The 25,391-nt window shown below is 42.5% G+C and overlaps 1 protein-coding gene across 1 annotated transcript in view; it reads left to right on the top strand.

Annotated features, from left to right (window-relative positions):
• Positions 1 to 3,605: 3,605 nt before the first annotated feature.
• Positions 3,606 to 25,391, top strand: part of PCDH11X (protocadherin 11 X-linked) — a 389,119-nt gene continuing 367,333 nt past the window's right edge. Inside the window, exons 1-2 of the mRNA XM_054388497.1 lie at positions 3,606 to 4,145; positions 25,309 to 25,356. Of these exons, the coding sequence (XP_054244472.1) occupies positions 3,606 to 4,145; positions 25,309 to 25,356 (588 nt within the window). The remainder of the gene's footprint in view (positions 4,146 to 25,308; positions 25,357 to 25,391) is intronic.

The following is a 25,391-nucleotide window of genomic DNA, read 5'->3' as shown; positions in this document are numbered from 1 at the left end:
GATCTCAGGAAATATTTCTTCACTGAAAGGGTTCTCAGACATTGGAATGGTCTGCTCAGGGCAGTGCTGGAGTCACCATCTCTGGGGGTGTTCAAGCAGTGTGTGGAGCTGGCGCTTAGGGACATGGTTTAGTGTTGAGCCTTCAGTGCTGGGTCAAGGGTTGGACTGGATGAGCTTGGAGGTCTCTTCCAACCTGATGTATTCTGTGATTCTGTGATCGTAGGTTTCTTAAGAACATGGGAAATCCCAAGCACCGATATAGGCTGGGCAGTGACTGACTGGAGAGCAGCCCTGAAGAAAAGGGCTTAGGGGTGCTGGTGGATGAGAAGCTCAACATGAGCTGTCAATGTGCACTTGCAGCCCAGAGAGCCAACCGGAGCCTGGGCTGCAGCAAGAGAAACATAGCCAGCAGGGCCAGGGAGGTGATTCTCCCCCTCTACTCTGCTCTGGTGAGACTCCACCTGGAGCACTGTGTCCAGTTCTGGAGCCTCTGTTACAGGAAGGATCTGGATGTGCTGGAAGGTGTCCAGAGAAGGGCCACCAGGATGAGCAGAGGGCTGGAGCATCTCTGCTATGAGGACAGGCTGAGAGAGTTGGGACTAGTAAGTCTGGAGAAGAGAAGGCTCTGAGGAGACCTTATTGTGTCCTTCTAGTATCTTAAGGAGGCCTACAAGAAAGCTGGGGAGGTACCTTTTAGGGTGTCAGGTAATGATAAGACTAGGGGAATGGAAGAAAAATAGAAATGGGTAGATTCAGATTGGATGTTAGGAAGAAGTTCTTCCCCATGAGGGTGGTGAGACACTGGCACAGGTTGCCCAGGGAGGTGTTGGAAGTCACATACCTGGAGGTTTTTAAGGCCAGGCTGAATGTGGCTCTGAGCAACCTGCTCTGGTGTGAGGTGTCCCTGCCCATGGCAGGGCGGTTGGAACTGGATGGTCCTTGAATCCCTTCCAACCCTAACAATTCTCTGATTCTATGATTCTATGGCATAAGATGTTCCACTGTATATCTGAGCAGAAACCTCGAGTCATGATGGGGATTTTTGTGCTTAGAGGTGTGTAGATCAAGTCAAGGGGCAGAATCTCCTCTCTTGTCCTGCTGCCCACACTCTTCTGGCTGCAGCCCAGCATACAGGTGGGGTGCATGAGGGCACTGCTCACGGGGAGCTTCTCATACCGAAATGTGCTTTCATGAAAAGAGAGCTTCCTGTAGGTTCCATGTACATGAACAATTATTTCAGTAGAGTGACAGTTGCAGGAGATGTATTTACAGAAATATCAGTCAGTTAATAAATAAACTGACAGTAGCCAAATGAATCCATTGCTACAACATCACTGCAGCTCTTGCCTTAAACTGACGCTGCTGCCCCAGCGTAAGCAGTAGTGAGAACCAGGATCTGCTGATGACTTCCATATTTACATGTTTGGAGTTGGATACGATAATGGGTTTATAAACTGGCTGTTAATAGTACACAGAATGCTTGTTGAGCATTGCCCTGTACCTTTCGGGGAACTGCTGAGGCACTGCAAGGCAGTGCAGGACTGACATGCTGCAGGTGATGCGGTAACGGTGCCGCAGAAGCGGCGCACCCAGTTCTTGCCCGTCAGCAATCTCGTGCAGGTTAATTAAAGTACTCTCGTGAGCAATGCCTTTTTTCGTGAGGGGAGACTTGCAGGATTGGATTTTTATTTCGTGTTGCTCCTTTTGTATAATCATAAAGCCAGGAAGTGCTTTGCAGTTAAGTCATGCTGACACAGAAAGATCCACCTTGCAGATCGAGTTGCAATGGTCTTTAGCTGTTACGTACTCCCAATCAAAAGCAGGTTGCAGAATGGCAATATTAATTGGGCCTAATCTCTTTCATTGCAAAGTCAAATGCTTTAAACTACCCTGAAAATGGCACTGCTGAAAGGCTGTAACTAAAGGGTGAAGACAATTAGTGGCTTCAAAATTTCTTCAACTGCTGCAAGTTGATCTGCAGGAGTAAATCAATCTGTGCTATGACATAGAGAATCAAAGCAGGACAGGCAAGGAAGGAATGGCACTTTTACCTGCACAGTGAAAGGGATGTAGCTGCATTAGTACAGCTATATGGAAAAGTGCAGAGCTGGTGGGAGATAAAGTTTTATTGACTAAAAAAAGCAGTTTAGAGTGAAGCCTTGAACATCTGTCTTGCAGAAATGCTGTCCTGGATTATCTGAGATTATGGAAGGGCAGAATTATGCAGAGATTAGGCAAATCAATTTTATTCTAGACATGGGATGAAAGAGTGTGTTTGTTCTCTAGATGTTTGCAGCTGAAGGCTGTAGGTGGCTAAATATCTCTATGTACCTAAAGGTCATCTCTTTCTACTTCCATCTTTCTTGAGGTTGTCAGTAATCTTTGGAGGTGAATAAATTGTTATTCAGAAACTAGGCTGAGAAGTACAGAGTTGGCTTTCAGTTGAGAACAAATCTGTATCACTTCAAAGGTACTGATGACTGACAGTATTGAGCTCATCTATGAGCTGACATCACCAGGTTTAAAATTATATGAGATTTCTTACACTTCATTCTCCTGGAGATGTATGAAATGTTGGCACACACTGGAAGGGAAACTTTTCCTGCATAGTCTGTCTTTTTGCTTCTATTCTTTTGGAGCTTATCCCTGCAGTTGAAGAAAGCAAATGAAATCTCACCTGTCTTGGAAATTAATGACGAGTATCCACATGGAGATTATCTAGCAATATGGTGGCTGAGTGGGCAGCTGAGGGGGTTGCAAATTTACCCTGCCTGCAGGGAACAATCTTTTAGCTTTAGTTCTACATTGAAAGCTTTCAGTGTTCTCCTCCTGTGTTGGAATTTGTGTACCGCCCTTTAGCCAGATAATCCAAATTGCAGTGAATTGATTATTACTGTTTATGTTTTCCTCCAAAGGTCAACCCAAATCTTGTCATCTTAAAGGAAGGGGCTGCTGTGTTAGTGTCCCATGTAATTTCCACCCACTGTTTGCTGAAGTTCACCAGACTCCATCTTAGTATTTTCTTGCTAGTTCCTGTGTTAAACACAACCAGGTTTCTTTGTTGTTAGCAAGTCTTACATACCTTATCAGGGCCAAACTTGGGGGGAAATTAAGTGTTTTTGGTTTCACATCTCTGAGCAAGAGGTATGAAAAGATTTTGGTTCTCAGCAGATGGCTGCTTGCAAGCTTCTTACCTACTTTTTTCTTTGGAAACAAAAAAAAGTTGAGGACGATGTGGCAGAGGCTTCAAAGAAAGTTTTTATCAAGGCACAAAGGAAAAAGCTCATGCTGGAAATAGAGATTTTTGTATTTATTTGTTTGTTATCTGATCTAAGATTCTTGCCTCAGTGTTTAGAAAACAGTTGTAAATAAAAGTTGTGCATGAAATGTTACCCATCTTATGAAGGATTGTTGCATCAGAGATCCCTGCACTGGCAGGGCTGTCAGAAGGGTCAGGTTATTTGCCATGGCGAAGGTGCTAATGTCATGTCTCCAGCACTGCAAGAACACAATATTCTGGTCAGTTTTAATAATTTCCTTTCTTTCTTTTCCTTTTTGCAGCCACTCTTGGTGTTCTACAAGAATCCTCGTTAATCGTTCTGGAGATGGACTTGCTGTCTGGAACCTACCTCTTGGCAGTCTTATTAGCCTGTATTGTATTCCAGTCTGGCGCCCAGGAGAAGAACTACACCGTGCGGGAAGAACTGCCTGAAAATGTCCTCATTGGCAATTTGCTCAAGGATCTTAACCTAACACTGGACCCAGACATGCCCCTTTCCTCACCACTGCAGTTCAAGCTTGTGTACAAGACTGGGGATGTACCATTAGTACGGGTGGAGGAGAACACAGGGGAGATATTCACCACTGCCAACCGCATAGACCGGGAGAAGCTGTGCTCCGGCATCTTCACTGAGAATCGCTGCTTCTATGAGGTGGAGGTTGCTGTTTTGCCTGATGAGGTGTTCAGATTGGTCAAGATCAGATTCCTAATAGAGGATATAAATGACAATGCCCCCCTTTTCCCCTCGACAGTTATTAACATTTCTATCCCTGAAAACACAGCCATTAACTCCCGCTATTCCGTGCCATCCGCCATCGATCCGGACATCGGGGTGAATGGTATCCAACATTATGAGCTCCTTAAGGTGGGTTTCTTCCATTCTTCTCTGCTGCTGCCTGTGCCACTGTCTTACCAGTGATGTTTCCAGTCCTCATCAGCCCATCAGAACTAGGAAGCTGTGTACCACCAGTGCAGTACCTGCCTTGGAATGTTGATCTATACTCGGAGTGCATTCCAGTGTGTGATATCCTCACTGTGTAGAAAACTCTGCGTGTGTGTGTCTGGGTATGTCTGTCTGTGCAACAGTGTGATGAAGCACAAATGCCTTCATAAATCTCCACCAGCATTCAAGGTGTTTGTGTACTTAGGCTAACAGTCTCCTTAGACCATTAAAGATGTGTTCTCATTGCCACCGACATGACAGCACCGAGTGTGTCAATGTTTTGCATAGGGTTTGTGTCCCTCTTGCATGGCTGTGAGATTTGAGCAGCAGTACAGAAGCTTGTGTGATGTGATGCTTACCTGTATGCTGATGAGCTGCTGCAGAACAAGAGTCCGTTTGTCAGAGCAGATTTGCAACATCCCAGCAGGAGAAACTCCAAGATGTGCATGGGTGAAGGAGAGTAGTGCCAATGGCCTTGTAGGAGCAGATGGTTTCTATTCTTCCTTCTTCTACTCTTTGTAGCAAATAACAGGAGAACTGCAGTTAGGGAGCAAAATAACCTGATGTAGTGTGTAATGGTGTGTGATGGCTGAGGAAAGGATTACTTCCACTGAAGTTTACTTAGGTAGGCTATGCTGAGAGCAGACAGATCTACATGTGTGAGTTTTGTTTGCTGTTTTTAAATAGCTAACCACAAGCATCCAGTAGGATGCAGTCTTCCTTACTTGGCATTTAAAGTGAGAAACCTGGGAATGAATAGCAGTGTATTAGATAACTAGCAGTAGCAGCAGAAAATAATAAGAAAGCCAGGACTGCAGACAAACTGTGACAAAGTAATCCATGGTCTGAATAGAGAAATGTTAGTTAATGTGTCTGAGAGAAATGTGCTGGAGATGCTCTAGGAAAAGGAAAAAAATAGCAGCAAAATCAGGAGTCCCCAGGATTGAGGGAGCAACAGCTCAGATCACAACAGCAGTCTTGTGTTGAGAGTTTATTTTTGGGCTGTGTGTTCAGAAAAAAGAATGTTAACAGCACAGCAGAATGATAGCAAATTTGTAGTGCACAAGTGGGGGCTCATCTGAAATAAGCTACAGCTCTGTTTTGAAAGTAGTGTAGGATGTAAGGCCTTTCTGAAGATGCCATGTGAGATGAGCTGGTCTGCCAGAGAGCCAAGCTTCACCAGGAGAGCTGCAGATAGCTTCAACAAAATAACAGTTTGGTTGTTGAAGTAGAGGAGGGGGGGGAAACAGAAAAAGAACACCTGTTCCATAGGTATTGATTGTGTCTCTGAAAAGCTGCTCTGCCACATCAGGCAAGGAGAAGATAAACACAGACTGATGTGGACTGAAATTTCTGAGTTCTTGTGCTAAGTGTGCTACCGGTCTGTAAAATCTCAGCCCTGTAGACAGATCTCCTGAATGAATTAATAGCATTTTGCTCCTGCTTGCCTGTTGGTCATGTACTTTTTGTGTTGTGAACCCCTTGCCCGTAAATAAGCCAGAAGTTTCACACAGCCTGGCATGCATCTGTAAAACCAAGAAGCAGCCAGTGACAGCCAGACAGCATTTGGAATAGCAATGCCCAGGTGTTCCTCCATGGGTACTTTGTGCAGTGTAGTACCAGAAGTGGCCATGTAAGAAGAGGGAGAAAATGTAGTAGAAATGAATGGTCATGGTGAGCAGGTAAGGGAGTGCAGAGATCCAGAGACTGGGGAGGAATAGGGAGATGAGAGAGGAAGGGAAGAGTCATTGTTCCTGAGCTCTTGCCTAGGTAACAGTGAAGAACTAGCAGGGAGAGTGACTGGAGCACAAGGATGATGGTGCTGGCCTTTTCTCCCCAAATTCTCTTCTCCTGTGTTCTCCTGTGCTGTTCTGGGGGGGATGCTCTGCAGATATAAAAATGTCTTACAGCTTCTGCTGTGTGGTGACCTTTTCCTTCCTTTTGTAAGCAGAATACAGAGAGGTGGGCAAGCTGCAGCCCATGAACTATGCCTTCTGCACAGACTGAGTCTAACAGGGCTGATATGACAGCATTGTGGGGAATTTTGGGAAGCACCAGATCAGAAGATGATGGGCAGGATGGAATTCTTGGGGGATGGCAGAGGAGTGGGAGATGATAAGATATGCAAGTCACTTTGCAGAAGCACAAAGGCTGATGCTTTAGTATGCGTGCGGCAACAGGGTGAAATGTGTTGCTCTAGATTTTAAAGTAACAGCAAACTGATAAGCTGTGCAGTGAAGAGAGAGTTCTGCAGTTATATTTCACTTTAAAAAGTTTGTCTAAAGTGTGCTTTTCAATCTGTTTGGCAGAAGATAAGAGGATGCTTGCTATGCTTTCTAAACCAGTGGGCTCCTAAGCACAGGCTCCATGGAGTGGCCTGCAGGGTTTAACACACAGTGTTTTGCAGGGTTTAAGGCCTTCTCAGTAGCCCTAGCTCATTGAGAAGCTAACAGAAACCTGTTCCAATAACTCCTCACTTTGTTACACTTAACAGACAGCCCCTCTAAAACCATGGGAAAAGGCTGCCTATCATTGTGGCATTCAGTTTGTTCTGCACAGTCAATAATTGATGATGAAGTCTGTTAACTGTAAGAGAGACTTTCATATTATTTTAATCTCCTGCCTCTTTCACAAAATCCTGTTAAAAGAGAAGAAAACAAAGCATTGTAAAAAAAGGCCTGCTTATATTTTGGCTTCAGCATCACTTGGAGGCTTTGTAACATGAGATCTGATTCAGTTAATACAGGAGAGTGTCTTTGCTTGCCACACAAATGAGCCATCAGGTGATTTTTGCCCACCTACCTTTTCCAAAATGTACCTCATTAGACAACAACTTCTCTCTATGTAAACATTCCATGGTACTGCAATATCTACTTTTCTCAGGTGTCTTCTTTCCAGTTATTTTTTGGTTTTTTTATAGAAGAGGCTTCCAGGAAACAGTGATGCAAGGCATCTTGCTGTCACACAAAGAAGCTGTTGTGCCCAGCATTGTAAATACTGAGTTTCTCTGCTGACGTGCCTGAAGCTGATCATGAGTAGAATGGCATGAAGGGTTCAAATGCAAATAGCAAGCAGAGTTTACTCTGAATAAGGCTAGGGAGGGAGAACTTAATTAGATATGATTTAGAAAGAAAAGAAAAAGTGTTTAGCATGAGAAACAGCACCAAGTCTAGACTGGACAGAAACATGGTGTAACAGTGATAGTAGGAGGTGGTAGAAGGGGCAGCTAAGACAAATAGTGAACTAGTTCAGAGGAAGGAATGTCCAGATGGACACCCTATGATTTTTGTCTCAGTTAACTACCTGCAGTGTGACCTGGGAATGATAGAGGAAAAGAGACAGGCATTCAGAGGCGAAGTAGCATGTTAAAACAGCAGGGTGCTGGAGCAAATTTTAGATGGAAATGTTAATAAGCTGTGATTTCTGATTAGGGACCAACTGACAAATACCAATGCTCTGGTTCAACCCTGGCAGGCAGCTAAGCCTAGAGGTCTGTTGTGGTTTAACCCCAGCTGGCAGCTAACCCCCACACAGCCAATCACTCACTCCCTCAGAGTGTGATGGAGGAGAGAATCAGAAGGGTAAGAGTGAGAAAACTCGTGGGTGCAGGTAAAGGCAGTGACAGAGGTAAAGCTAAAGCCATGGGCACCAGCAAAGCAAGCCAAGGAGTTCATCTCCCACTTCCCACTGGCAGGCAGGTGTTCAGCCACCTCCAGCAAAGTCAGGCTCTGTCACACACAGCAGTGACGTGGGGAGACAAACACTCTAACTCCAAATGTCTGCCCTTGCTCCTCCTCCCAGCTCTGTATGCTGAGCATGATGTCCTGTGGTCTGGAATAGCCCTTTTGGTCACTTGGGGTCAGCTGTCTCAGCTGTGTCTCCCCTCAACTTGTAATGTACCACTGGCCTGCTTGCTGGTGGGGTGGTGTGAGGAGCAGAAAAGGCCTTGACACAGGGTAAGCACTGCTCATCAGTGAATAAAGCATCCCTATATTATCAACACTGCTCTCAGCACAAATCACAAACAGCCTCATACCAGTTAAGGTGAAGGAAGTTAACTGTACCGCAGTCAAAACCAGCACAAGGTCTTTGTTCAGCACCTCAGGGCATTTGAATTGCTTACACACTGATGGCAATGGACACTGTCTAGCAACACCACCATGGTATTAAGAATCTTCACATGCTGCTGTTGATTGCACTGTTGCAGTGCACTTGTACCTGAGTTCATGGTGAGCTTGTACTTAGTATAACCTGATCGACAGACTGGGATTTACAGGTGTCAGGGGCCTCTGCCTTGACTAGGAAGATTGGAGCATGACACGTTCCATTGTTCTCCTTCTTCTTAAAAAGGGAGCTGCTTCACAGCAGGGTTTGAATAGAGTTCAGCCTGGGAGCACTGTAATGGAGAGGGACATGCATGCTTCCAAAGGGATTCCTGTAAGAGCACATTGAAAATTCAGTGCTTTGGATGGACTGCTTAGCATTTGTTGTCACCTGGTAATACCATACACACTAGATGGGGCAGAAGTGCAGCACTACCCAGCTAGCAGTGAACCAGAGTGAAAAGATAACTCTGCCCCTGCAAGAGTAAAGCTTTTTCTTCTGTGAGCCTGCCGTCTGTGCTGATACTTTATTGCTTTAATCTGTTGCAGTTTAGGGGGAGCAGGATTTGATTGGTGTTGCTGCTGTTGTGGTTCCATTATTCTTACCTATTACTGTAATTTTCCTTTATTTACTCATCATCAGAAGCAGTTGGTGCACTCCTTCTAGAACTCTTTTCTAGCTGTCAGTTTGTACCTCTGTCATGTGACAAAACAGATTCTTACTCAACACACCAGTCTTGCCTCTGAGGGGAAGAGTTACCTCTTGCCGTTGCACATCATCTCTTGTGATGTCTTTCAATAGAAGCTTTCCCCTTCTTTCTGATACAGTTTATCAATTCCATGACCCATGGAAGATAGAGCTCACAAATCTACATTTGTGTAGTCTCTGAGAAAGATGAGAACTGAGAAAGATGAATTAAATCATTTTAGATAATCATGTTGTTATCAGTCATACACATATGACAGTCAAAAACCCACAAAGAGTGCAGGAGGGCAAACACAGCTCTGTGGCCTGAATGTGTTTTAATGGTACACCAATACTGTCTGAGCAGTTCAGTGCATAGAGAGAAGGAAAGAAAGCATGGCTAATGGCCCTGCAAACCTGGTGCACAGAGACACAGACCTGTATTTTCGTAACACAGATGCTAGCCAGATTATCTTCACTATCCCAAGCATCACCTCTTATTTCACTCTTTTCTTATCCCCTCATTCCTTTAAGTGCAAGCTGAAGCAGTACCCCTCACTTTTACTCTCAAACTGTGTCTGAATGGAGGAGCAGCCAACAGCTGATCATACTGCAGCCAGTCGCTAACAAGGTGGGGGAAATCCCAGTGTCATTGCTCTCCTCCTATCAAAACTCTGTGTTAAATTTAGTGTAACCCACTAGCAGCTAAGTGGTTTCACAGTTTGTAATCTCTTTTTTGGTAGTATCCTTTTCTAGTAGTTGTCTAAGTGTCATATGGCTGAATTGTGAGTGGTGGCTCTTCAAAATCTGGAGAGTTTTCATTTTGCACACATTTTACATATGCTCAGGAAAGTAGAGGATCTGGATAGGAAAGTTCTTGACTTGCTGGTGACACAACAACTTTTCAGTGTTGCTTGCCCCTGGAGAAGGGCTCACTGGTCAGTGATGCTTCACTGACACTAAACAAATAAAAGAGTTGGAGACACACTGATATCCCAGATAACAGCAGCAGTGAGGAGCTGGAACCTAAACCTGGGCAATGATGGGTTTGGTAAAACAAAGCCTGCGGTTGCAAGTGTTGTTATAGAAGGGGAAAAGAAGACATGTTAAAAAAACGTTTCTGCCGTGGTTGGTTTGCTTGTGGGGTTGTATTTGTTGGGGATTTCGTTCGTTTGTTTCCTTTTCCCTCCTACTGGTGTGTTTAGAGTTTCTGTTTGGATGGGTTCTGTCTTGTCTTTGTAACTTTACAGGCTCCTAATTGAATGAACATAAGGATTTCATTCAGTGTAACTTGCAGGACGACTTCACTTCCACCTTCATTGCAATGGCTCCGATGGATTATCCTTCATATATTTGCTGGACAGGACTGTGTCTGATTTCCCATTTCACGTGCCAGCATAGATGGGGAAGGTAATAGATTTAGGGAGCTCAAAAGTAGATTTGGGGATTTTTTTTGTCCTGGAGTTGCACTTGTCAAGCTCTAAGGTCACCCTATAGAGCCTGTAATTTAATAAATATGGAGAGCTGGACAAGTTATGTTTCTAAAGTAACTTTTAGCTGCCCTTTAGAAGAGAGAGGTTTTCTAGGGCAGACAGGCTGTCTTCTGAATGATGTCGAGTGCTTTTGTTCCTAAGTCCAGAGTGGCATTGGGAATAGGTCAGACCTGAAGCAGCTTTCCCTGTCTTTATTCCTGCTAGAAGATCGGTGCATTTGTTTGATGTTATTCAGCAGCTTTGGTTTTTTTCATGGGGAGGTTCCCTGTCCTTGTCCTTCCACTTCGATGTGGATAATTACCATCTGAAGTGACAAGAATTTCCTCAGTTCCTTGAAGATTTGCTGAGATGGCCAACTTCACAAATAGATGTTTGTGAAACTTACTTCCTTTAATATTCTTCTGTCGAGGTTGAAGTGCCATTGCAGATTTCTGTGAAACCTTGGTGTACTGTCCGAGGAATTTAGGAATTTCTGCTCTTTGTTTAATTTAAAAAATCCTCTCCCCTTTATCTCAAAATCTTTCTTTGCATCATAAGACTATTTTCATTATTTTAATTATCTCTTTTTCTTACTATCTGAAATAGCAAAGTCTGTAATCTATATGAGAAGGTTTAGTAGTAGAATAAAAATATTGTTCAGTAGTAATTTGTCCAGAGGGATGTGGGCAGATAAATGGTCATCCATGAACATGGTTTGGAAAAAGTCACTGGGGTTGATTTATTTTTTTTTTTTTTAAGGGGAAAACTCCTGATTTGCATTCTTACAGCTGGGAGATAATGTCTCAAAGTAGACAAAATTCTACTCCTGGCTGGTGGTAGCGAGTCGAGAGTCAAGGTAATTGCTTCTTGTTGGTTGATACAAGGCTCCTGTAGGGTGGTTCATGGCATTACTACTGTAAAACTGTCAAGTTCTGTTATCCTGACATCACTTTGGGGGATTGACTGAAGACTGGAGGAGAAAGTCTTGCTTGCAGGCACTGCAAGTTCAGTGAGTTAGGGTGAGGGACAAGTTGGTCTATCCTTCTGCGTTCAAGGCTCTGATTTTCACACTAGCTGTCATGGAACAATAATATATAACTTAGCATGACTCTGTGTGGGAAGGATGATGGACTCAAGCTGCAAGGCACGAATCTGTCAAATGGAGATCCTCACTTCATCTTTCTGATATGAATATTATCTTTTGCTGATGTCCAGACGGATCAGTATGCCTCTTAGCACAGATGTGGTGATGCTTTCTGGGTGCAACAGACTGAGGATTTGTTTACATACTCTTCCTGGAACAAAGTCTATTGACAACACTTAGAAATTAATATTTGCACAAAATGCATTGAGTAAAAACTCCTGTTTCATTTATGTGGAAAGAAATCTCCAATTACACGATCTGCAACACTCCCAACAGTAAACCACAATAAAAATGGTAACAACCCCCAGTGCATCTCAATGAAATCATAGTTTGGTTTGTGTATATGTATGAGACTGGAGTCAGTGTCAAACAAAGAGAGGAAGTGTGATGCTACACCAAGGTATCCTCATGTGCATGGTGAGTTTTGGTTTAGCATAGCACTGGAATCCACCTCGGAGGCAAATTTATCGGAGACTATTAAGAGTCACGTTCAAAATCAGTTAATTCACATTTCCTGAGGTTCAACTGATTTTTACAAACTTGACTTAATCTCGGGTTTTGTGAATACTTGCAAGACTTTTACGGGCTACCAAAGTTTCTGATGTCAGCAATAACTGAATTGACTGCAGGTGTTAAGTGTGTGGCCCAAAGAGTTTTTCCCATGTCACCTGTGTGTTGCAAGTTTTAAAGCAAGCTCACTCATTAACCGAACATTCTTGAAGGGCTTGGAAGGTTTCACAGAAACAACACTACATGGAAAGCTTCTTTCTAGCCTTTTCTTTAGATTACCTGGAGGGAAGGATCCTGCAGGAAGGCTGGAGAGGGACTTTTCATGAGGGTTTCTAGGGACAGGACAAGGGGGAACGGTTTGAAGATTAAGGAGAGCAGGAGAAAGAAACTCCTCAGTACCAGGGTGATGGGACTCTGGAACAGGTTGTGCAAAGAGGCTGTGGATGCCTTCTCCCTGGGGGTGTTGAAGTCCAGGTTGTGTCCTTGAGCAGCTGACTCTAGTTGAAAGGTGTCCCTACCCATCATGGGGAGATTGGAGTAGATGATCTCTGAGGTCCCTTCCAACCTGAACCATTCTATGATGATGTACATGCTGGGGATGGTTACCTGGAGGATGGTTTGTTTAAAATGTGCTGACTTGGTTTTGGATAGCTGTGTCTTACCAGCTACTTCTAGAAAAGAATGAAAAACAGCTCACTGTTGCTAGCTCAAAATAAGTCTAGCTTAAAAGAATTTGAGACTTAGGAGGATCTGTGAACCATGAAAATATGTTATAAATATTTTTTAAAATGCTTAAGAATCATTGAAGATGAGGGAGGTTTGTGGTTTTTTTTTTCCACCGGTTAATTGCAACAATTATTGGCTGAACAAACAGTTCAGAAAAATGATAAAATTACCAAGGAAGATCTCTGTGAAAGTTAAAACTGAATCCATGGTTGATTTTTACTGGCCATTTGATTTCAGTAGCAGCTGCCTTGAGACTGGAACATCCCATTTGGCTATGCTTGCCATAAAATCCTCCTCAGTTTCAGAAGGTAATAAACTGCTATTTTTATTTGATTTGACTTTCTCTATTTCCTCCTTTCTGCAGGGTGTATGCAGGCAAAAGCAATTTTAATGGGATATTGCTGCAGAGTGTGCTGCGTAGAGCTGCACATAGATTTCTTGTGTTTGAGTATGTTGATGCTTGGAAAATTAGCTGGAGTTAGGACAGCAGGAATGTACACTGTTTCTCAGCATCTTTCACACCATTCCTGGGGGCTATATTGAAAAATACATGTAAGTAAAAAATTCTAAATTGAAATGTTAACTTTTACAGCTATCTTTAGGTTTCCTCGTAGCAATCTAGTTGGAGGTGTCCCTGCTCACTGTAGAGGGGTTGGACAACTTGACTGTTCTTTGCAGACCAGTCTTTGCAAAGTCAGTACCTTCACAGTCTGAAGTGAAATAAATTTATCAGTGCTTTTGAGGAGTAAATGCTTTTCTCAATTATAAAAGTAGCTCCTGGTCACTGCTTAACCCTTACATAAAATGAGAACAAATTTGAACTCTGGATATAGAAATGAAACACAAATTTCCTTTCCACCAGAGTACCTGGGTGAAGAGGATGACGTCACTGCCTGCTCTCCTGATGTATGATGATGCTCTTGATGCTTTACAGTGTAAGGAAAAGTGCAAGGGTGGAGAAAACTGAGGAGTTCAGCAGATCTCTGCTAAGTCTTCCTGACACCATGATGATATTCAGAAAACTCGCAGGAATTTCAGGCCCTCAGTTTTCATCCTGTGTTCCCATTTGCCATTGTCCTTTTGCCTCCCTCTCCTGCATGCTGTTCCAAAAAGGCAGCAGTTGTTTGCTACCAAATGTAGGTGGTGGGACACAGAGGGATCTTGCAGCCATCTGAGTGGTGTATGTGTCTGTTCTTGACTCTGATTTTTTCTTGCCTCTCTTTCCCTGCTTTTGAAAATTGATCTGTCCAACCTGCTTTGCTTTGATCAGGGTCCCCCAGAATGTTTAGGGATCAAACCTTGAGGCTTCTGGTCATTATCTTTCTGAGAGCAGTGCTAACAAATTGCCTTTTCTGGGAACTTCTGAGATGGAGTGGGAGAAATGGTGGCTTACACTCTGTGTATCTTTAGCAGTTTTATATAGGGAACATCTTTTATTGTGGCAGGTCGCTAACACCGCACTTAAGACAAGTTGTACTGCACTCATAATCTTCACTGTCGTCTCATAACTGACAATATTTTAAAGAGTTTGCATGTTGTGTGGCACAAAGGAAAGAGGTAGGGAGCCTCTTCAAAATGCTCCAAGACTAGGACCATTGTGCTGGGGCTTTATTTTTTATATCCCATGTCAGAATAAAGGTGTTTCTCTTTGGCCTCTGCTTTATCTTTAAAGAATGACCTGACATAGGTTTCTGAATTTCATAGAATCATCATAGAATGGCTAAGATTGGAAGGGACCTCAGAGCTCATCTACTCCAACCTCCCCACCATGGGCAGGGACACCTCTCAACTAGACTCAGCTGCTCAAGTCCTCATCCAGCCTGGCCTTCAACACCCCCAGGGAGAAGGCATCCACAGCCTCCCTGGGCAGCCTGTTCCAGAGTCTCAGCACCCTCCTACTGAAGAACTTCTTCCTCAGCTCCAGTCTAACCCTGCTCTCCCTCAGCTTCAAACCTTGTCCTATCACTGGAAACCCTCATGAAAAGTCCCTCTCTAGTCTTCCTGTAGGATCCCTTCAGGTACTGGAAGGCAGCTTTAATGTTTCCCCAGAGCCTTCTCCTCTCCACGCTGAACAACCCCAACTCCCTCAGCCTATCCTCATGGCAGAGGTGCTCCAGCCCTTGGATCATATTTGTGGCCCTCCTTTGGACTTGCTCTGACAGCTCTGTGTCCTTCTTGTGATGGGGACACTGGAACTGGACACAATATTAAAGAATTAAATATATTAAAGAAGTATATTAAAGCATATATATAATATTTTAAGTATGTTAATAATATATATTATTATATATGAGATTAAGTATAAAGTATATACATAATATATTAAGTATATTAAAGAGGGTTTTACAATAATAATGCATTTTTTACTTTAATTTTGCGTTTAGCTTTCTACTATTATATCCTGGCAACACAGATTGAAAAACATCTGGATGTTCCCCCCCCCCCCCCCCCCAAGTACAGTCTGTAATGTTTTTCTTTCTTGCAAGAGGAAGTACAGGGATGAGAAAAAGGCAACTTGAAAATTATATTCTTTTAGCTATTAAAGAATGCATTAAAAGCAAGTGTCAACCATGGATCGTGGCACTTGACTGCATTAGTATGGTTATTTTTATTCCTGAAAGGTTTATTCCGAAGTAATTTGTATTCGCTAGCCCAGAAACATAATTGGTCTGAACACTGAAGTCCCATAGAGCTTTTGAAGCTGGGACACGTAGCAAAGAGCATTTCAGATGATTTTAAAGAAACAAAAAGAAACATTGGTAAAAGGAACGAATTCTGAGTCATCAACTGTCAGTGTTGAAATACATTTTTGTCACTTTGTGCTCTAATTGCTGACTCTATTAATGTGATGTATATGATTGCCTTGACTATTGCTGATGTTCCAGCATCAAATAATTGCATTTTTTTCTCTTTGCTTTATCAAGTGAATGGACATTTTGAGTTGGTTTTGTGTTATTTTTCCCTCACCCCTTTCAAGTGAGGATGTTCTCCATGCTTTTTAGAGTCAGATATTATATGGCTTTTTTACTTGGACATCACTTTTTTCTCTTCCTTTTCACTCCAGCCATATAATAATCATTCTTGTTTCTTTTAGGGACTCTTCAAACCTATTTGTTGTGGCATGTTTAAAGGTATAAGCATAATAGCAGCTTCCATTTTTCATTGTATTTTCCATGTGAGTTCAAAGATGTGATTCTGGAAGTTATATATCAGTATTTTCCATTGGTGAATTGACCTTTGTATGAAAAGCCACCTCCAAGCGTGAATGCCGTAATTTGAAAGCCAGTCTTGCAAACAGACAGTAAAAGATTGATAGAACCTTCCTGCTTCCCATCACTGTTACACACCTTTTATTGTTTCACATAAATGAAATATTCATCCAAGATGAATATCCAAGATACTTGCTATGCTTGAAAAATAGCAGAACATGAATCAGTTTCTTGAAGTTTACCGATTTTGTAAGTTCTCTATAAGATTTTACGTTCATTTTGTGGTTTTTTTAACTTCTTAAGTAGTCCAGTAGTTGTCTGTGACTCATAAAAACTTGTCATTTGTATAATTTATACCTTCAACTGCCAGCATCATCCAAAGTTCTTGGCAATTAAGTTGAGTGCCCAACTGGACCTTTGACAAAACTAAAGGAAAAAACCCTTAGTGTGTGTTTTAATGGCTGTTTCTGTTTATTTTTAATATGCAGGTTTTGAAGTGTACCATGTTAGGACTTTATGACCTTTCCTGTACACCTTCACTTTGCACCTTAGCTGGACTTTTTGTCTTTTCAGAATTCCCTTCTTCCTGTTCTCAAAGTCTCAAATAGTGATCTCTGCTAGCCCAAACATTTCTGCTGTGCTGAGCAATGACAGCACCAGTCAGCATGGACAGCAATAAGATCTGTTTTGTTTCTGGCCTGGTTTTTGCTTGTTTCTGGCCTGGTAGCTTGTGATGATGGGGCCCAAAAAAGACAATGTGTGCATTGCTATCATACTGAAGGCAAAAACAAATGTATATTGTTCCAAGAATTTGAATTAAAAAATGGAAAGGACACAAACAATTCCCATGGTCTTTCTTCTGGTGCTGTGATATATGGGTGACAGGTTGATTATTTACAATGTTTATGATTTCTTTACAAGAGCAGTTTTATCATCATTGTACTAACTTCTGGAGGCAATAAATGAGCCATTTGAACGCTGCCTGAGAAGCAGCAATGTAGCTGAACTGCCAGATTTGGTCATTGTGGTGGTGTTGCTGGCTTGCAGAGCAGTTGTGAATGACTCACTTCTGCTGTCTGTGCCTCAGTTTCTTTATGGCTAACTGATGTGAAGGGTGCTGACGTGACCCGAGAAGTTAAGTCTGATCTTGTATCCTGGCTTGCTATCAGATACTTAGGAGAAGCTGTGAGAACACAAGCGTGTTCAGCCTGGAGGAGAGGAGGCTCCAGGGAGGCCTAATAGCATCCTGCCAGTGCCTGAGGGCTGCAGAGGGGCTGCTTCCAAAGGCTCCACTTTAAGAACTCAATGTCCCTTTGTAGAATTAAAACTGGGGGGGGGGTGGGGGTGGGGGGGGGTGGAATTTAGATGCTTCCATATTAATGATTAAGGTCAATAATAACTTTAAAATTATTTGATGTCTGAGTATATGATTCGGTGTTCCATTTGGCTGGAAATTTCACCCCCAGACTTGTAACCATGTGTGAGTATAATGTTCAGATAATATAAGAACTGCTCATACAAATAGGAGTGAAGTCTTTCAGAAACTGTTTTGATTAGAATCATAGAATCAAGAAGGCTGGAAGAGACCTCAAAGATCATCGAGTCCCACCTGTCACCCTAAACCTCATGACTGTCTAAACCATGGCACCAAGTTCCACGTCCAATCTCCTCTTGAACACCTCCAGGGATGGTGACTCCACCACCTCCCTGGGCAGCCCATTCCAAAGGCCAACGGATCCAATAATCCAATGGATTATTGAAGTTCAGCTACACATTTGTCACAGCACTGCATATGCTACAGGCTACTGAGTTTCCTGAGCTAGGTAAGAAAGAAAACCATGGTTTGTTACTCATTTGTGTAGCAAAGACCTGAGTAATTTCATAGTTCTGCACAGTGGACTCTGCACACCACCACCCCAATTGTTTGTTGTCTTTTTCTCTTTATACAAGTGGGCAGAACAAGTTTGTCCACCACAAAAGGTTTTAAGGTAGTAACTTCCATTGTGAAGATCAATAATTTCTGCATGATTTCCATCTGCAGTGTTCAGTATCACTGCTTCAGTGACTCCTTTGTGTATACAAACTCCAGCAATTCTTTAGTGGAACAAATTGAGGGGAGATTGAGACTGGATATTAGGAAGAAATTCCTCACAGTGAGGCTGGTGAGACTCTGGAATAGGTTGCCCGGGGAAGCTGTGGATGCCTCCTCCCTGGATGTGTTCAAGGCCAGGTTGGGTGAGGCCTTGAGCAACCTGGGCTGGTGGGAGGTGTCCCTGCCCCATGGCAGGAGGGTTGGAACTGGATGATCTTTAAGGTCTCTTTGAACCCAAACTATTCTATGAATTCATCCTATGAATTCTATAGATCAGAATTCTGTAAATCAGAAGATGTGAGCTCGTGCCATAGTACTGTGTGCTGCCTGGCTCTGAAAATCACTGAAGACTGGAGAGGTGGTTAATATGTGTCTTGCTGTGGAATGATTGGTTGGCTTTCCCTGCTGGGCAGCTGCTGGAACTAATCAGATTGTGCCTAAGAGCATGATGAAGAAAACCTTTCACAGTGCTTAGCCCTCTCAGAAGCTCTGCTGTTTCAGCTGCCTTACTCACTTTCACTAATTCAGTCTAGGTTTGCTGTTTTGTTAAAAGCCATCCTGCTGAATTTCAAACCAGATTTCATTTATTCTCACATTTTACAGTGGGTTCTTCCACATCTACCACAGAAGGTGGCCTCTTACGGTAGCAGTAATGTTAATTGAGGGTGGAAGCAGACTCTGTTTTGACTCTGTAGGTGGAATGCATAACAAATTTATCAACTAGTTTAGGTAGTGCTCTAAACTGTGAATCTATGGAGCAGCTACGAACCCAATGCCGTGAGAATTCCTGCAGATTTCTATGAACAAATTGACACAATCTTTTGTTGGGAAGTACTTGTTTTGTCTTATTTCAGAATCTGTGATTGTGATGTCTAATGCCAGATGTAGTGATGTCCTAGGCATGTTTTAAAAATAGTAATGTGCCTGACAAGAATTTTGAATGGAAAATGAACTGTTAATTTAAATTACTGCTTCATAAACAAGAGAAACTGAATTCCTGTTTGTAGCTTAATACCCTAATATTCAAGAATCCTGAGAATACCTTATATCCTTTAAAAGAAATCAAGAGAAAATAAGTAAGTATAAAAGGCAAGGTACAGGCTAAGGCCCTGTGCCTAAGCTGAAAACTGAGTTGCATTCAAGTGAAGTTGAGGTGTGTTTTGTTTTCCATGCCGATGATCAGTTTCCCAACTGGCAGACATAAGTTCACATGTTTTTGCTGGATGTTAGGCTGATTTAATAGTTTCTATTCGATACATTCAGTTGTTTACGTTATGTTTTTAGAATTCTGTACTGGTTTGGGGCCAGACAGATCCTCTCTTGCCCCGAGAGGGACAAAAGAATGAGACTCACACAAACGGATTGGAGAGTGATGGAAAGTTTAAATGGAAGAGCAATTGGTGAAGCTACAAAAGACTACAAAGGATAGTGCCAAGAATATCCCAAAAGCATACAGAACGCCTCACAGAATTCCCAAAGCTTCCCAATCCTTCCCTTCTCCCCACCTGAGGGTAAACCCAAAACCCCCAGAGCTCTTTCTTCCCCCTCCCGCTGCTACGCAAGTCTCAGACTGGCCAGGTCTGGGACTGCCCTCCCCCTCCATTCTCCTCCTGGCATTAGGCCTAGACAGGCCTAAGTGGCCTAGAGAGATACTCCCCCACCGTTACCCGATAAGAGAGAGCATCTCCCACGGGGGCAGAGAGGGAAGAAAGAGAAAGAATATGACTCTGCAGATGGATTTATAGGGCGCAGGATTTATGGGTAGAAATACGCCGTTTTCTGTGTCCACCCCTATTGGGTGGGCACCTGGGACACCAGAGGTGTATCTCATGTAGCAGTGGCAGGGGGCACCCAGCCTAAACTGCCACAAATACAAAGGCTAAACTTCACATTGAATTATTCAGAGCGAGGCATGATCCCCAGGGGGTGCTTTCTTGAAGCCATCTTCCTAATTCTAACCTGTGTGTTGCTGAGAGGTGCTGTCTTTGTTAGCAGGTGTCTCAAAGCAAGGTTAATTCTATGGGCATTGTGGTGGTTCTTTAACCTGAGGTTATTATCACAGCATAGTAGTTACGAAGATTCCAGGAAGAGTTTTCAATTCTTGTTTGCCACACACCTTAGTGGTTGAAATCATGTTGATTGCCCAAGAGCTCTTGGTATTTTCAGCTAAGGAAGGGGCTGCCGGTCCAGTTTCTGTGTGCGCGTTATGAACTTTTCTTCATACCAGCAATAGGCATGCTGTTATTTAGAAACATCTCTTTAAGGACACTAATTGAGTTAATCTCAGGAAAGAATTTTGAGTGGATCCAGACCTGGGCTTGCTTTTTCTTAGACTTGGATTACATCTGTCATTACTGGGCAGAAATGGCTTCAAATATCTTTGCTTAACCTCTTTTTCTGCAGCAGTATAGTTTGTATGAGGTCAGTCACATTGCTAGATAGCACTTCAGCTACTGTGTTTATTCTGCTGTTGGCTCTCCTGTGGAGATACACCCCAGCAGTTACTCTACAACATCAAACCACTCTCTGCAGTTTTTCCCATGAATTCAGGGAGAGCTCGTCTCAGCCTCAGAGAACATATAGTTCACAATTTATTGGAGGATAAATGTTACCTGGTGGGACTAATCTAGATCTTTGCAACAGGAGCTGCATATTATGTTTACCTACTAGACCTGTGTTCTTCCAGCTTAAATGTTGGTTATATTCCATGGTTCTATGCTTTTTTCCCTATCCTTTCCTGTTGGAAGAAAACCAGTGCCATTAGCTACAATCTGTGGTGTATATTCAAAACTGAACTACTACAATAAGCTATGAGCAGTGAACAAAAACTGAGCAGAAAAGCTGCCATGGAATGAGTAGCGCTTGGTGTTTGCCCTGCTAATGTGCCATTCTAATAGTCTCATTTTCTTTCTTGCAAATCAATTGTATCAGTTGCATCACTGATTGTAAGCCGAAGACATTAGCACAAGTATATGCAGAATACAATTGTAATTTTGTGGTTGTTTATAGAGAGGAAGCTATTGCTGAGTATAACTACTTGTAGAAGTGGGTATCAAATAGATTTTTGATCCCAGTCAACTCACAGGGAGGAACTGAAGTTGCTAACTAGTCATGGCGGTTTATGTTCACGGGCAGCATGAGATTTCTTTTCAAAATCCACTTTCAGAAACAAGTCACTGCCTTACAGTGAGGAAGTGTTTCTTCCTTTATCTCACCTTTACTTCTACCGATGCAGATAAATAGGAGTCTGTAACGCTGGAGGAGGAAGAGACAAGTTGTCTTCCTGGTAAATCCAGCATCAGAAAATACATCCTTGGTTTATCCCCTGTATTCCCTGATCAACATGTTGAAAAGACTTATTTATTTAATGAGCTTTAGAATTCAGTCTCTCTGGAACTATTTTTAGTACTTACTGTCACTCTCTACATCTTCATAGCAATTCTCTCTGATTTATTACTGTGAAATTGCAGTGTTATTTATTATCTTCCAATGTGCAGTGAAGAGGCATCATGGTAGTTCTACTGCTGTTTTCTCCGAATAATACAGAAAAGATAAGTTTTTAGGCAGGACTTCATTTCTTTCAAAAGCAAAAATGATCCTGAGGTTGTTAAATGTCCCACAAACTTTCTTTTCTGTTCAGTTTTACAAGGAGTTTACTGCAGAGAGTGGAGGTCTTGAGTAAGGCTCACTACTGCATTCACAGAATCACAGAATGGTAGGGGTTGGAAGGGACCTCTGGATATCATCCAGCCCAACCACTCTGTCAGAGCACAATCACCCAGGGCAGGTCACACAGGAATGCATCCAGGTGGGTTTTGAGTGTCTTCAGAGAAGGGGACTCCACAACCTCTCTGGGTAGCCTGGTCCAGGCCTCCAGCACCCTCACAGTGAAAAAGGTTTTCCCTATGTTTACATGGAAAAATTATTCTCAGCAGTGCCTGTGACAGGCCTACAATTCCTAAAGCCTGTTTGGGAAAACTGGGGCAAGTCTGCTCCAAGTGAAATCAGTGAAGTCTCCTCTGTTAGGCTTTTTCTCATTCTGTTGTTACATTTTTCCTGTGTGTTTTTGAATGTCAGAAGTCATAAAGCAGTTGTAGATACATTAGAGTATGGTCTCTGCATGTGAAAGAATGTCCTTCTGACAACATGTTATCTTAGCTTTCTTTGGGTATGTTTCTGGATGTTGTGATCTCTGCAGGGGAAGGGAGGGGTGTGAGATGCTGATGCCATTCAGGTGGAGGTTTTGCCAACACATTTTCCTGAAAGTGTAAACAGAAAGGGAAGACAGAAAGGTTTTGCTCACAGCTCAACTTCATTTTAAGAGGTCTGAGACAATATTGCTAAGTGACTTATTGGAGAAACTACAACATCAGAGGTCAGGATATGAATTTGTCCTACTGAAGATGCCATGTGTTTATTGAGTCATTCCTCACGGCTGAAGTGTGTTTTGTGTGTGTGAGAGGGAAGAAGAGAATACATTCATGAATGTTGGTTTGCAACTGTGTGTGCTCCTTGTAACAAAGGACAAAGGTTTCTGGTTTTCCACTTTGCATGAGCCAAGTCTCTCTGTGTCCCCCACCCTCTGTTCCCACTGGAAGCTGAGGGTACTGGACAGTCCCTGCTTTTTCTGCTCTAAAGGGATTTTCAGAAACATCTCCATTGTTTCTCTTGTCCTGTGTACCAGTGGCTGTCAGTTTTAATCTCCTTCTGCCTGAAAGTACAGGTCTGATTATAGAGCAGGTAGTGAAGAGGAGGGCATTGCAGGTTCACACTGCTGCAACACCCAGTCAGCATTCATCTGAGGGCTCTAAAATGTGCAGTTGGGAGCCTGAGATACTTTGGCTGTCTGCCCAGGCAAAATGTGGTTGTGCTTTCGGAGCTCTCCTGAACAGCTATACAGAACTGTTAGCTGTTACCTCCAAAAGCACAGGGGTGCTCTGGAGAACTACATCACTAAAACTTTTACTCGTTTCTTGCTCTGGAGGTGCTTGGTTCTGTTCCTGTTGCTGTTCTCAGCTGGGAAACTGAGCAAATACCTAATTGTCACAATTAAGCCAATGTGTAATTGTCATCAAATAATGCAAATACAACAATTCACTTGCTGAATATTCGATTGCCTGATACAAATCCTGATTTTTGTCTTCGACACCAAAGACAGATACCTTACTGCAGGACAGGTCAGGTGTCTGGAATTCTTACCTAGCTGTAGAAACATGGGAACTCAGAACAAAGCTCAGCCATATTCAGTACCTTAGTTTGAACCCTTCCAGGTGTGCTGACAGGATAGTTTCCTGTACAGTTTCCTGTTCAGTGAGAAGTCTGGGAATATTTCTGAACAGCTATAAGGGAGGAGGTGAAGAGGGGAGATTATTTCCCTAATTGCCTTACCTGCAGCTATCTACCTTTCTTGTTTTGGGAAGAGTATCTCCAAATTTAGTTTAGTTGCTAAAGTTTAGAGTTCTAAAGCTTAGTTCCAAGCCTGACTGGTAATGCTGAAGTAACTGGATCTTTAGACAGGCTACAAACTGGACAAGTGATGAAATCTCTGTGTGTTTCCATTTCCCATCTTTAGATTGTAATGCAGCTAATTATATAGCAGAAGTATTGTGGTGAGAAATTCCTTAAAGGCTTGTGGTGCAGCTGCATGTTTGGCTGAAATATGTAATTCCATGTTTACAGTTTAAGGCTTTAGCTTGGCTTTGGAAATTCACTTTTTTTTCACATGCAAAGTATCTCTTTTGAAAGCAAAAGGTAAGTTTAATTGTTAGCTTTTGTTAAAATGCTGTCCAATGTATAACTGTTGTTCAATTTCCTGCTATGGGAATTGTGCTGCTGTGCTCCTTCCTTTGCACTGCAGTTAGGGAGCAGTCCTGTGTGTCCTGACAAAACCAGACAAGGAAGCAGGGGCTGGGATCTACCTCGTAATTTTGCAGGAGACCTCCTAAGGTTTTCTGTGTCGCTACACCTGAAATAACCAGCAGTTAGCAAAAGGGAAATATTTTCTGGACTTCCTGAAAAGATTTTAGTGTCCTTTGGACAAAAGACTGCATTTTAGATAAAGGTTGTGTTAGTAGTTACTTCAGTGAATGACTGAATTACTTTCCAGGGGGAAGCTGATATTTTAAACTTTTATTTCCTGCTTCCTTTTTTAATTTTTTCCCTCTTTTTTAACACTTTGTTCATTGTATTACCCAGTAGTGCTGTATTTGGCCTACTTGAATTGAGTCACTGAAATCTACATGGTTTAGAGATCAGGCAGAATAAGATTTTTAGAAGTAATAAATCTGTCTGATGCTGAGAGGATTGTTGACATGTAATAAATAAGTGTGCATTTCTAGCTTGTTGCTCTTCTAAACTTGCACTATGCATCAAAAGGAGGTCAGCAAAAGATATTATCCTCATGTTGTCTACCCCTTGACTTGCATTTAGGATCCCATTGAACTGAAGATACACATCCTGTAATGTTTACAGTCTGTGAAGAGAAGGGTTGATGATAAGCATAGGGTGAAGCTGTAGGCACAAAACAACGAGGGGTCTTTCTCTGATGCTTCAGAATACTCATCTTGAGTGAAGATTGAGGACAGTGTTGATCTACTCTTTGTTAGTTCCCAAGGAATACTTATTATAGACAATAAGATAATTTGTGATGTTTTAGGAAGTAATCAGTAACCGACTGGTTTCACAGTCCTTTTTATCACAAAGAGTCATTTTTGTATAGTTATCTAGCACAATATTCTTCCCCTTCCCTGTTTCTGTGAGAAATGACTGTGTTTTGTCAGCCTGATGCTCTGCAAGTCTAAGTCTCCATCTGTTTTGAACACTAAAGTCTGTGCCACTGTGGTGAGCATTCACCAGAGGCTGTGGGGTTTTCCCATTCCTCTTGACGGTGTCCTGGAGGCCAGTACCCCATGGATTGAACCAAGTGCAGTGATGAAATACATTTATACCATGGTACTATGGTATTAATGTGATACGATGTCTGGAGGTTTTAGGTGCACTTTGTCACATGCTGTCTTTTACATAGCACTAGAAGCAAATCTATCTTACCACATTAAATGTCCTCATGTCATTACTTTTGTATTTGTTCATCTGCCTAAATGTTACCATTTTAAAAAACCTCTCTAATTTTTTATTTACATGGCAGCCCAAAACAACTCTGAAAAGGACCTTTGGATCCATTACAAATGATCAGGTAAATACACAGCAGGAAGCATTCCACAAGAATAG

The sequence above is a fragment of the Indicator indicator genome, chromosome 17 (assembly GCF_027791375.1).
Source record: "Indicator indicator isolate 239-I01 chromosome 17, UM_Iind_1.1, whole genome shotgun sequence".
In the NCBI taxonomy this organism is placed as follows: Eukaryota; Metazoa; Chordata; class Aves; order Piciformes; family Indicatoridae; genus Indicator; species Indicator indicator.
The sequence above is the reverse complement of the archived record's forward strand: the minus strand, read 5'-3'. Positions and strand labels throughout refer to the sequence as shown.